At 45.3% G+C, this 12,837-nt stretch overlaps 1 protein-coding gene across 9 annotated transcripts in view; it reads right to left on the bottom strand.

The window, feature by feature from the left end:
* Window positions 1–12,837, bottom strand: part of Itsn1 (intersectin 1) — a 217,902-nt gene that overhangs the window by 44,894 nt on the left and 160,171 nt on the right. For 8 of the 9 annotated variants that reach the window (XR_009226226.1, XM_058577266.1, XM_058577268.1 and 5 more), the window contains 2 exons: window positions 11,400–11,517; window positions 9,229–9,420 (listed from right to left, as the gene is read on the bottom strand). Coding sequence is in view for 8 of the 9 variants with exons in the window: in XM_058577266.1 (XP_058433249.1) it covers window positions 9,229–9,420; window positions 11,400–11,517 (310 nt within the window). In the remaining variant the exon portion in view is untranslated. Of the gene's footprint in view, window positions 1–7,423; window positions 8,873–9,228; window positions 9,421–11,399; window positions 11,518–12,837 lie in introns of those variants that run through there. The other variant, XM_058577272.1, reaches the window with a different exon arrangement.

The raw sequence follows: 12,837 nt of genomic DNA, 5'->3' as shown, positions 1-12,837 counted from the left end.
ATTTTAAGCAGAAGTTGTATTTTTAAAACAGCTTTGAACATGGCCTGAACATGAAGAGACTGGAAGATGAGCATGGATGCAGAGAGACCAGATAGAAGATCTGTGCCTTCCTTATGGAGGAGCAGGCGTGGCTTGGTGGCCCCAGGACCTTAGCACTTGCTGCTTCTTGGGCTGAGACCGCTCCTTCCCATGATCTTCAAAGGACTCTGTCCAGTTTTGTCCATCATGGGCTGGAATAACTGCTGGCCTGTCTGTCAGTGTCTTCTTGCTCTGACAGGTTCCTCAAATGCAGTCTACTTATGTTCTGCTGAGAAAGATCTTCTTGCCAGGTTGGTTTTAGATTCCAGGCAAGGGCCATGACTTTCAGGGAGCAGCAGGAGAGGGAGCCCCTCCAGTCTCCAGAACCTTTGATTCAGCAGAAGGGGAGGAAAAAGGCAGGAGAGAACTGGCAGATAAGCTTCTGCCCCTTGGGGAGGGGGTGAGGTTTCCTACTGGATTCCAAGTCAGTGGAGGGCTGTTATGGTGGATTCAAACTGTGGGGCCTTCCCTCGGGGCCTCAAAACTCCACGGCAATGCTCCAGAGAGCAAAGAGGCCTCCTTGGTGTTGCCTCCTCTGCCAGAGGCCTGGCAAACAGCAGAGGCATCCAAGGCCTAGGCCCTGAGAGGCGCCTGGGATGCATGCGGCTGAGGCGGGGGTGCAGAATTAGCCTCCTAGTCTTTCAGCTGGCTGGGGGCAGCTGCTCTGGGGCGGGTGCTTTGGGGAGACACACACATGTCCCTACCCAAGCTGCAGGACTGACTGCTTAGGAAAAAAACCCAGTAGCTGGCATGGGGCGGGGTGTGTGTGTGTGTGTGTGTGTGTGAACGTTCCATTCTTTGCTGGCAAGAGAACACAAGGCCACAGAAGGCTGTGATGAGAAATAAAGGACCCAGTGACTCAAGGCAGTTGTGACAGGTTTATTGTGGAGCGCGGCATGGGCCTGCCAACACAGTCCACAGACGTGACATTTAACAGCCTTGCACATTCCATGCTCCCTGCTGGCCGCCCTGTCAGCCCTGTGAAACCCAGGCAGCTTAGCCACAGCCACCAACAGTCTGCTGGGGCGACGCTGGCCTAGGGACCAAGCGCATCACCGCGTGTTTCAGGAATGCAGGAAAAATGCTTTTAAAAGCTGCTTGTCTCCACGCAGGTGGGTCTTCTGCAGATGGAGGGACTGGGCTGTAATCTGTACAGATGAGTGGGGCATACTTGCAGAGAGCCATCTGAGGGCGTTAAGGGAAGCTGTCCAATCCCTCTCTGAATTCCCTAATCCAGAAAGGCACCCAACCCACCGACTGCCTGGGTTCACTGCAGGCACACAAGCAGGAAGCCACTTTTTTGGATCCTGTGATGCTTACCCCCCAGGTACAAATGCCCTTTCTCCAAGAACGACACAACAAAGCTTGTATCTGTTGGGTGCTTACTCTCTGCCAGGCATTATAAGTCTCTCCTTATATACATGAGGTCACTGAAGCACAAAGAAGTTCAATAACTTGCCCAGATCACCCAACTGGTAAGTGGCAGAGATGGGATATGAACCCCTTCTCTGAACTACCAGCCCAGACTACAGGCTCCTGCCTGAGCCCCCTTCTTCCTATAGGAAGTTGCTTATAGGAAAATAAAATGTTCCAACATTCTAAGAGACATGGAGCAAATATTAGACTGAACTTTGCAGATAAGCAGCGTGACTCTATATGGCACCGTGTTCTCTGGTGGCAGCCAGGAATGGAAATTTAGAAGCTATAGTTGGCACAGAGCAAGGCCAAGCCTGTCTTTCGAAAACTCTGACAGTCAAGGCCTATATACAGGGTGAGGTGAGCCAGCATGGAGTTTGTGCATTTAAAATGTGCACCAGTGTGTGAAATGCTTACCGATGGCTCTGAGCTCCTGCAAATCCCAGCAGTATGTGACTCACATGAGGGAAGAGGGACCCATCCCTGTCTTTCTGTGGAGATGGGAACTCAGAGGCTCTGGGGTAGACAGGGCTGTGCTTCTCAAATGGTAAAACTAGAAAGAGGACCGACGAGAGGGTCGAGAGAGCTCTTTTCAGAACACCACTGTGTCTCCCTAGAGCCTCAGTGTTGCCGCTGTCAAGGGCAGGGCTGGTGCCCAACTTTCCCTGAGATTGCAACATCACCAATAATCCACAGGGCATCTGTCCTCACTCCTTTGCTCCCTTTCCCAGTGGACCCTGGAATGCAACACAGTGGCTCTGTGTGCATGATCGTGGGTGACAGGGACAGAGAAGAGAAGGGACAGAAAGGGGCACGTGAGGGGAAACCAGGGGCCTCAGGAGTGCACAGTTCCTTAAATGACACTGGCTGGTCACAATGCTTCCCTTCTTCTGGGTCAGAGTTCAGAGAACTACATCAAGGGAAGGAATGCCCAGATTAAAAAATATATGATGGGCTGAGTCAAGGGAGGGACACTTCCTCTTTGAGGCTTGCCACATTGCTTGGAAACCACGTGCCAAGCAGATGTGGAAACAGCAGTTGTAAGTCTCTGCCAGAATCTTCCAGAGTGGTGTCTGTCTGCTTTCTAGTGTACCCTGATCTCACTCCACAACCCACTGTCACCAACCTACAGATGAAGGCATTTGAGTTACCTGCACATCTCTCTCCTCCTCTCTCTTCCTCTCCTCCTCCTCCTCCTCCTCCTTCTCTCTCTCTCTCTCTCACACACACACACACACACACACACACACAAACACACACACAGCTGACACCATTAAAACAAAACAGGTAGCTTCTCGGAGTTAGCATGCTTACCAGGGAGTCCCACAGATACAATGTATAGGTTTCTTATAGTTGATGTTTATTTGTTTTTATAAATGCCTTTAATTTTTGTGAATGAAGTCATAATTTAAAATTTCTGGGGGAACACAGAGAACAGAGTCTTCCTTGGAGGCTACAGAACCCTTTGACATGGATTAGCTAACTACACATCAGAAAACATTCTGGAAGTCTTGTTTTTGCATATGTGGGATATTTTTTAAAAAGAAGGGCCAAAAGCTGGGCATGGAGGCACATACCTGCAATCCTAGCGACTCATGAAGGAAGAGGATTGCAAGTTTGAGGTCAGCCTCAGCAACTTAATATGACCCTATCCCAAAATAAAAAATAAAAAGGGATGGGGTTGTAGCTCAGGGGTTAAGTAACCTGTAGAAAAAAAAAGCCCCCCAAAACTCTGGCTGAAGTGAAATATTCACATAAGGTTATCTCAACCTTTTGACCATTTGATCTTATGTTTTTCTATCCTACCAAATCCAAAATATCAGACATTCTCTATACATTGTTGGGATCACTGACACTCAATATGGTTTCCCTGAAAGCTCTCACACATTTTTGGCACTAAAATAAATAAATAAATAAACAAACAAACAAACAAATAAGATTAAGTATAGTTTTGCCAAAAGAAAAAGAAAATCACTCTCAGAAATGATTTTCAATCTGCGAGGGAGCAGGCCTGACTCCTTATCTGGGTGGGACTGCAAAGGCCAAAGCCCAGCTCCTCAGCCTCCTTGCACAAGCTGAGCGCCAGACTCCAGAAGCAGCTCCCTCCGGGGTTCTTCCAACAGCGTTCCTTCCAGGAAGCTTGGCTCTAAAGGAAAACAAAAGTGGGGACATCCTGGTGGGCTCTTGGAAGGAGATGTGGTGGGTGTCAGGAATCTGGACGCTGGTGACCATTTTCCACAGTCAGTTCATGTGACTGATTCACTCCTCGCACAGGCATTTTCACTAACCGCCACACGCCAGGGCAGGGCGATGACACACTGTATGGGGTTGAGCCATATGAAATTGCTGTTTGCTTCTCCCAGTTGGATCAAACTGCATTAAATTCGTTTTTCCTTTCCTTTTGCTTATTTATGTGGATGGCCAGCTAAATGTGGCCACAGGGTCCAGGCAGGTTCCCTGGCTTGTCTGCCAGGAACAGAGTGGCGACTCTAGCAGGACTACCCATCGCCCGTGGGTAGCTGACTCCAGGGGAGAGAAGCGGTAAGGGATGCCTCTGCAGCTTTGAAACTTACTTTTTGTGTTTGGGATTACTTCCATTTCCTTAGCCAGCACCGACTGTCTTTGCTGCCTTGGATTGAAATGGAAAAATGAACTAATTTTAGGAACCCGTGAGCCCAGTTTGGTTGCTTCCTAGTCTTCCCAGCAGTGCACGCCAATGCTCAGCCTTCCTTTCCAGTTGTCCGGGGCTTTTAAGCCAATTCGGCCATCTCTGAAAGCATGCTGGAGTTCTTTCTTGAACGGTTTGCTTGACAGGAATATTTGGTCTTGTCTCTCACTGGGGTTGTTTGGTGCCAATTTATTTGAAAGAAACATTAAGAGATATGGAGAACTAGCACCACATCTGGGAGAAAGTGAAAAGTGAAAATTCTATCTTGGAACTCCTGAGAGAAGTTTGGATCACAACATGGCCTACTTATCTAAAAACGCACTCTGATTTTTTTAAAAATAATTTTTTAGTTGTAGATGAATACAATACCTTTATTTATTTATTTACTTCTATGTGGTGCTGAGGATCAAACCCAGTGTCTCCCAAATGCTAGGCAAGCACTCTACACTGAGACACAAACCCAGCCCTAAAAACTACTGATTTAATGCAACTGTACAACTCTTTTATACATTTGTTACCTTGACGATTGTCATAACAAGGTTAATATGTGAAGGCTACAGCAAAGACTTACCCACCCAAGATAGGAAGTTTGGGAGCTAAAACTATTCAGAGCTTTAATTTCAAAGGGTCTGTTTCAATCCCCCACCTTTAGTTCACCCCTTTATCTTGAGGAAATTGGGGTGCATTTTATAGGTAAGACACAGTAATGCTGCCAGGCGTGGTGGTGCATGCCTGGAATCCAAGCTACTCAGGAGGCTGGGGTGGGAGGATCGCAAGTTCAAGGCCAGCATGGACAACTTAGCAAGACCCTGCCTCAAAATAAAAAAATTTAAAAAGGGTTGGGAGTGCAGCTAAGTAGTGGAGTGCCCCAGGGTTCAATTCCCAGTGCCACCAAAAACAAACTAGTATGCTAAACCACCTAGTTAAAGGGTTTTCCTTAGTGTCACTAAGTTTTTCTCCTGATGGTATCAAATCCATCCCATAATCAGTCCTGCTAAATAACCCAGTTGTCATTTGCAATGGAGTCCAGATCTGCCCAAGCCCCTCCCGAAACGGGTCAGACACCACTTTCCACCATACATGTAATTCTGTAGTATTTTATCACTTTATATAGGATAAACCTTCCTTTTTGGGGGGGTAGGGGTAGAGGGTACCAGGGATTGGACTCAGGGGCACTCAACCACTGAGCCACATCCCTAGCCTTAGTTTGTATTTTATTTAGAGACAGGGTCTCATTGATTGCTTAGTGCCTTGCCGTTGCTCTGAACTGGGATCCTCTTGCCTCAACCTTCTGAGCTGCTGGGATTACAGGCACCCGGCAGGATGAAGCCTTTCTTTTGAGCAGTGTCTCCTATACAGAGGAAATGTGGGGCCTGCTGTGTCTGGCCTGGAGGGGAGGGGCAGAGGCCTTTGGAGGGCAACTCCCAAGCGCACAACGAAGGTGATTTCCCTTGGACCCTTTTTTTTAATATGCCACTGGAGCAAACTCCACCCCAAGTTCAGCTGTAAGTACATTCACACACACGGATATGAAATTAAAAGATTTAATGACATTATTTATGTTTAACAAATAGCTCAGAAAACAAAACCTGATACCTTTAAGCTCTCAGGCCAAAGGAGATACCTCATATCCCTTCTCCATTTCAACTAGGAGAATTTAATTAAAATAAAGTTATTCGATTTTAGTTTAATCTAGTACCAAATGCAGATAATACGGGGAACAATCAAAAAATTCTGAAATATATAACCAAGGTCCTGGCACACATTCTATGAGATAAGCTTTTTTAAACGATTATTTTTACTCATCTATAGTTACCAAACCAACCCCAGGATTCACCAATGGGCCTACCATTTTAGCCCAAGTAAAATTCACACAGTGGCTAGTGAGATAAGACCAAGATTCTCAACCTCAGCACTGGTGCATCTGGGGCCAGGTCATTCTTTTTTATGGGGACTGTCCTGCGCACTGCAGGGTGTTGAGCAGCATCCCATTAGATGCCCGCAGTACCTCTAGTTGAGAACTGCAGGGTCAGACAGAGAGTCTACAACCAGCACCAACTGAATAAGTTGTGAGGCGCAACCTGTGCCAGCTTCACCAACCCAGAATGAAGCCTGGAGGACAGACTAGAGGGGGTCAGAGAGGAGGAGGTACATGGAGTACCACTGAGTCTTACCCACCTTGAACTACACTCCAGTTCAACTCAAGGCTCAAGAAGGAAACCTGGCTTACAAAGGTAAAGAACCCAGGAAGAGATGGGCCTACCGACTTGACTGTGTTACACAGAGGGTGGGCTGGGCCAGGAGGAGATCCTCTCTACTGGCTCTGGGCCTTTGCATGTCCTGACCCCTCACTCCATCGCAGTCACTTCTCTTCCTACTCCAACTGGCTCATCTTACCCTTCAGGTCTCAGCTTCATGTCACTTCCTCCTGGAAAGGTTCTGGTTCCTTTCCCCAGGGCCCACCTGCTCTGGATGGCCCACTTAGTGGCACCTGGCATCCACACTTCTCCAGGCGCAATACTTATCACCTACTGCACATGTCCCCTGTATATGTAAATGAACTCAGCAGGTTTAGTTTTCTGTTTGATACTCCCATGACTCCACGAGGACAGGGACCCTGCCCTAGCAAATGTCACACTCTCCGCAGAACCTGTCAAGACACCCGATACATGGAAGATGTCTCCTCCCAAATGTTTGCTGAAATGACAAAAGATATCACTTTTCACTGAAGGGCAAGGGAGGGCCAATAAGTGAGGCTCATGACAATGGAATTAAGCACGTGGTCACCGTGGCCAACAGAGCCATCAATGTGTAAGCTCACTTATTTCTGCAAAGGTGACAAGACTAGAGAGTACCAGGCAGAAGCAAATCCCAAACGACGATATGGAAAACGTGCGGGTCTCTGCTTTTAGCCACATAGATTTGGAGTGTTCACCAGTCTCTTATTGTGATACTTCTTTTGGACAGGTGTTTTGTATCCTGAACCAAATCACATACCTGCCAATGTGTCGATGACATTTACCAATGACAGCTGACCACTAAACCAGCGTTATAAGGAGCGATCGTTTACATATCAATGGGGAGTACCACGGGGAGAGCGAGGGCCAACCAGGACCCCTCGAGAAATGGATCATGTCTGTATTCAGAAGGCACATGCCACAGTCGCCCCATGGGCAGCAGGCCAACTGCTGACATCTGTTCTGTGTAGTGTCCCTCACCATTGCCAGCTTCCAACAGCAAGAACACAGAGACATTTCCATCTAACTTTTGTATGAAGAATTTAATTATCTATACACGTAACTAATTCAAAAGGTTGTATTACAGTTGTTAAAGCCGCAGGTTTATATATTTATATATTTTACATTCATATCGTGAAAATACTGCAGCGCAGGCGGACGAGGAGGAGCTGTCCTCGTCCTCTGCACCGTGCAAGTGGAGGACTCCACACAACCGCCAGCACAGAGCCTCTCGAGACGTGAACACAGAAGAGACAACGTGTTACAGAGTCATTAATAGGACAGCTGGGTTGTGCTTGAGCCCCCCACCCCACCTCTGTGCTGTCAGCAACTGGCGTTTTTATTGAGAGCTTTCAACGAGTGTTGAAGAGACAAACATGGCTTCAGCTACAGCATGGCTAACACATGAATGACCATGAGCTCCATTTCATATTAATCTGTAGAAATTCCACAGTCTAGTTAAAAAATGTAAACATTGGAAATTAATTGCAGGGAGACTTCTACACATTCTTTCTTGTCAGGAAAATTACTTGTTCAAAATGTGTCATTCCAACAAAAGTAATTGGAATAAAAACTTCATGTAACAGAGACTAGAGAGACTATAGACACTGTGGATTGGTATGAAAACACACAAAATTAAAAACCCCAAACAAAACACCAACTCAACCAGATAAATCTGAGACCAAACAAAAACATAGGTGCTTTCTCATGTGGCTACAAGGTCACTGTGCAAAATAAAATTAATGCAATGTGGTTAGATATCATACAAGAGCGTTTGCCATGGGGAGAACTCATTTCTTATGTACAGGATGGATTACATGCGCAACGAGTACATCTGATACACACGAGCACAAAACACCTTCTTTTTAATTGGGCTCACTCTACACATCTTCAAAACATACACTGAACTCCTCTGTACTGCTACGGTAGGGGGGAAAAAACCCCAAACTACACAATTTAGTTGGTAACACTGGACAAAATGAAAAATACAAGTCTCAGATTTATGGACATTTGGAACAATTTTTAATAGCACATGCAGCATTCCTTGATAGTGGGTCTTTTTGCAAAACCAAAATAGCAAAGAAATGACTGATTGATTGATTTTTATTAAAAGGCTAAAATATATATACTTAAAAATAATCTTAAAACTATTGAAAGCACCTGTGCAAAGGTGGGGGAAGTCAATTTGAGTAACTAGGAAAGCCACAAAAGGACCCACTACCCTGTGTATTTTTGTAATTTTTGCTTCTGTCTCTGCAAGTAATAACTCAAACATTGCGATCACATGCAACTACGGTAAAATGAGGTAAACTGCTCTGCAGTGAGTTCTTCTACTCAGAAGGCAGTAGGTGATCATGCTGGAAGTCACATGATCAAGGCTGCATCTCCCATCATCCCTCTGGGCAGTGATATGGGATAGTGGGTCTCTTTGAGGACTTTCAAGCCTGAGGGGGGGATGGACAACATATGATTCCTAGAAAAAGGAGGAAAACAACACATAAGCAAAACAAAACAATGAGCAAAATTCAAGCTAGGAAAATGAGTTGGGCATGTCAACAGCATGGTGCCAAATGATTTAAAAAAAAATAGGAAAAAGGGGGAGGGAAGGGAGGGGACATGCTACAGAAGGAATGAAAATTTAAAACAAAAACAAAACAACCCCACGAGATAAAGTTTTGCATTACAGAAGGTCTTCAAAGAGACGGTTGTGAATGCAGCAGTGGTCTAGCTTTAAGTTCTGCAAACCAAGCTCAGCAGAATCAGAGCAATGCTGCATGTTTCACTGGAAGGTACCAGAGAGGAGAGGAACAGAGCCACCAGGGCACTTACATTGCTGGCTTGGGTCCATGTCTGTGGTCAGCTTCACATAGTTGGATGGGAAGAGCCCCACTTGTCCATTGACTTCCCCTTTCCACCAGTCGGGGTCCTCCTTGTTGAGGACGTTGATGATCTGGCCCTTGTTGAAGGCCAGCTCGTCGTCATTCTGCGCAGTGTAATCGTACATCCCGATCACCTGGCACACTGCAGAAGACAGGGCTGGGTGAGCAGCTGCACACCCTCCCTGGCACATGTGTGAGGGGTTACATGTAGCCAGCAGACATTTTCACAGATTATTTTTGCCCTTTCAAAAGAAGGTACTGTGAGCCGGGCATGGCAGCACACCCCTGTAATCCCAGTGGCTCGAGAGGCTGAGACAGGAGGATTGTGAGTTCAAAGCCAGCCTCAACAAAAAGCGAGGTGCTGAACAACTCAGTGAGACCCTGTCTCTAAATAAAATACAAAACAGGGCTGGGGATGTGGCTCAGTGTTTGAGTGCCCTTGAGTTCAATCCCCGGTACCAAAAAAAAAAAGAGCGAACAGTGAAGTGGAAGTGCCCCAAGGGGCTTTTCATGGTGCAGGCAATAGAGGAAGATGAAGGATCAAAACTAAGACAACAGCAAAATTTTCACACTACGCCCTTGGTTTGTACATCTTCCTCTTTTTTGGGTTTACTTGTCAGCAGAAAATTTAGAGTGACCGGGTCTCTGGCTTTGGACGTGGTGGAGCTCCTTCTAATGCTGACTAGAGGACACTTGCCAGCTTCCGCTTTATGGGACAGCTGGGGACTGTGGGACTCCACTGTCACTTTTACTTCTTTCTCTCTGTCATTTCCTGTGTGTGTGTTACTGCAGATGGAACCCAGGGCTTCATGCAAGTAGACAAGTGCTCTTCCACTGAGGCACATCCCAGCTCCTTCCCTTTTTTTTTTTTTAAAGGTGAAAGGCAATTATTATCTGACCTTCAAAAACTTCCAAATCTTAGTGTAAAGTAAAATTGGGTGTTTTAAAAAAAATTTCTGCTTTATCTTTGTGTCTCAAAGAAATTTTCACATGTCAACAATTTTTCTCCTTTTCTCTCAAATCTACAGGAAGTTAAATTATTTTCATTCTCTGCCATCTTGACACTTTGGAGAAGTCTGCACCGTTGGGTCACAGTCTCCAATTAATCTGTCATAGCCATCTTTGTATAGGTTCAGGGTTTTCAACCCTCCAGTTAGCTAAATTAATCACCTCAACAGATAAATTCAGTGGGTTCCAATCTACCTGATGAAGGGGGCTGCACACTGACAATAGGGGGCACCAGATTTCCCCAGGACAGTGGATACAGCTGGTACTATACCCCTCTGCCTACACAGGTCTCTGTTTGAGGAAAGAGGCCCAGCTGGGGTCAGGACTCAGGAAGTTTACCAATCCTTCAATTTCTTGCAAAGGCTGCCAAATTTTAATTTTATTTCACTAAAGACACCATGTAGACATTTAACCACAAGGTAATGGAACAAAAATTTCATGTTTCCCACAAATGCCACCTAAGAACTGGTGTCTAAAAGACCTAAAGCAGCAATTTGCTCCCTACTCTCACCTCTCTCAAATGTTACTGAAGCATCTAATTTAGTCCTTTAGATCAGAAAATAGTCAACCGGGTCAACTGCAGTGCTGTCCTTTTTAATTCTCTAGGAAAGCCTGCACAACATCCTGCCCATTCAGCGAGGCCCCCTCTGTTCACAGTAAATGTCACAGGGAGTTATTTCAGTCTTCTGTGAACACACTGCAACCAACAGATCCTCGTGGCCTCCAGCTCCATCTCCTGACCCTATCTAGACCCCAGCCATTTATTTTTAGGAGCCCCTCTCTGCGGCCTCATCCACTAGTCCAAATCTCAATTTAAATAGCTGGAAGGAAATCAAGAGAAAAATCTGGCTTTAATGCCACAGCATTCATGACTCCTTCAGGAGAAGAGTTCCAACAAGGGCTCTGTTGTGCCCAGCACAGTCAAGCTACTTAGATATTAGTCCTTTTGAAAAGCATTCTGTATCACATTAGCTGGGGGTCAGTTCCAGAAGTACAAGAAGTGCTTAGTGCACATGTGAAAAACAATTTAAAATACTTAATGAGAAGGCTGCGTGGGAGAACTGAAGTGACACGCATGCAGGTCATTTTTCAATGAGACTGAGAACTCCTTACCTGCCGGCAATGCCGCTGACTTGGGCAGCTCTGTCGGAGTGATTTTGCTTGTCCCAGGGCTTAGAAGTTTGACATAATTAGCTGGGAACCAGCCTATCTGGCGTTTCTTCCCACGTGCCTGGTAAGAAAATAATTGGATCAAAAACTTATAAATGTTCATCTTCTGTTATGATACAATTTGCTTTGTAGCAGAACACTTATGCAAAGTTTATATAGAACTGAAATACAAATGGCATAAACAGTAGAATCTATGGATTACCATGACATAAAAATCAGATGTTGTTGTGAAAATTCAAACAGTCGCAGCCATTGGTCAGCAAAGCCTGAAATGGCTTTAAAAGGACTGGATCCTGTGGATTTAAAATTCAGAATATTCTGTGGTGTGTCTAAGACAGAAAACTAGTTAGTACTTAGCTACTAATTTCAGATAATGTGGAGATTATAGTTAATCCCAACATTACATTTGGGTTTTAGGGATAAAAACAATGATGGCCATCAAAACACACTAAGTGCTTTTTATGAGCTCTGCCAAGCATCTTATATCCATTTATTCACATAGTTCCAAAGGGACAATGCTATTATCATTCCCAAGTTCAAGGAAGAAAGTGAGCTTGGAAAAGGTATATGACAGTCCAAAGGCTAGGGGTTGGTAAGTGGTAAGCCAAGAGTTACATGCCTGCACTCTTTGTAATAATACACCCTAAGATGCAAAAAGATGTAGATGCAGGACCCACAGATCACAAGAAGTCTCAACTTCACACTGTTTTCAAAACACTATCAGGCTACAGCCACATTTTCACTGTCACTCTTTTCTCCATTGCTCAATCTGATTCAATCAAATTCCATCTACTGAGTGCTTACATTTGAGATAATTGTCGGAAAGAGTTCACACATGACATGAAGAGCTTATAATTGGTGAGCCAAAGCTTGCAATTGCAATACAGTTCCACGTAAACAGACAGACACCCACCCAGGCTATCTCTAGAAACTAGGCCCTGATGAAAGCAGTTGCCTTTGAGGACAGGGGGTTTAAAGGGAGAGATCTGAATCCCTTTTAGTAACTTCTGAAATTTAAACCACATGAATATAATACCTATTCCCAAAACAAGGAAATAAAACTAAGAGAAAAACTTCTATCACCCTACTTCTGCCCTCCCATCTGCCAACTTATTAAGGATATCTCTGGGTTACTTTTTTTTTTCGGTACTGGGGATTGAACCCAGGGGTGCTTAACCACTGAGCTTCTACCCTTTTTTAATATTTTATTTTGAGACAGAGTCTCGCTGAATTGTTTAGGGCCTTGCTGTTGCTGAGGCTGGCTTTAAACTTGTAATTCTCCTGCCTCAGCCTCCCACGCCACTGGGATTACAGGCCTGTACCACTGTGCCTGGCCCTCTGAGTTATTTTCAGGGTGTACATTTGGTTTCACCCTCCTTGT

This window comes from Marmota monax, unplaced genomic scaffold, assembly GCF_021218885.2.
Source record: "Marmota monax isolate L192 unplaced genomic scaffold, Marmota_monax_Labrador192_F-V1.1 WCK01_AAM20220418_F8-fsc00125, whole genome shotgun sequence".
Classification (NCBI taxonomy): domain Eukaryota; kingdom Metazoa; phylum Chordata; class Mammalia; order Rodentia; family Sciuridae; genus Marmota; species Marmota monax.
This window is presented reverse-complemented; position numbering and strand designations above follow the sequence as displayed.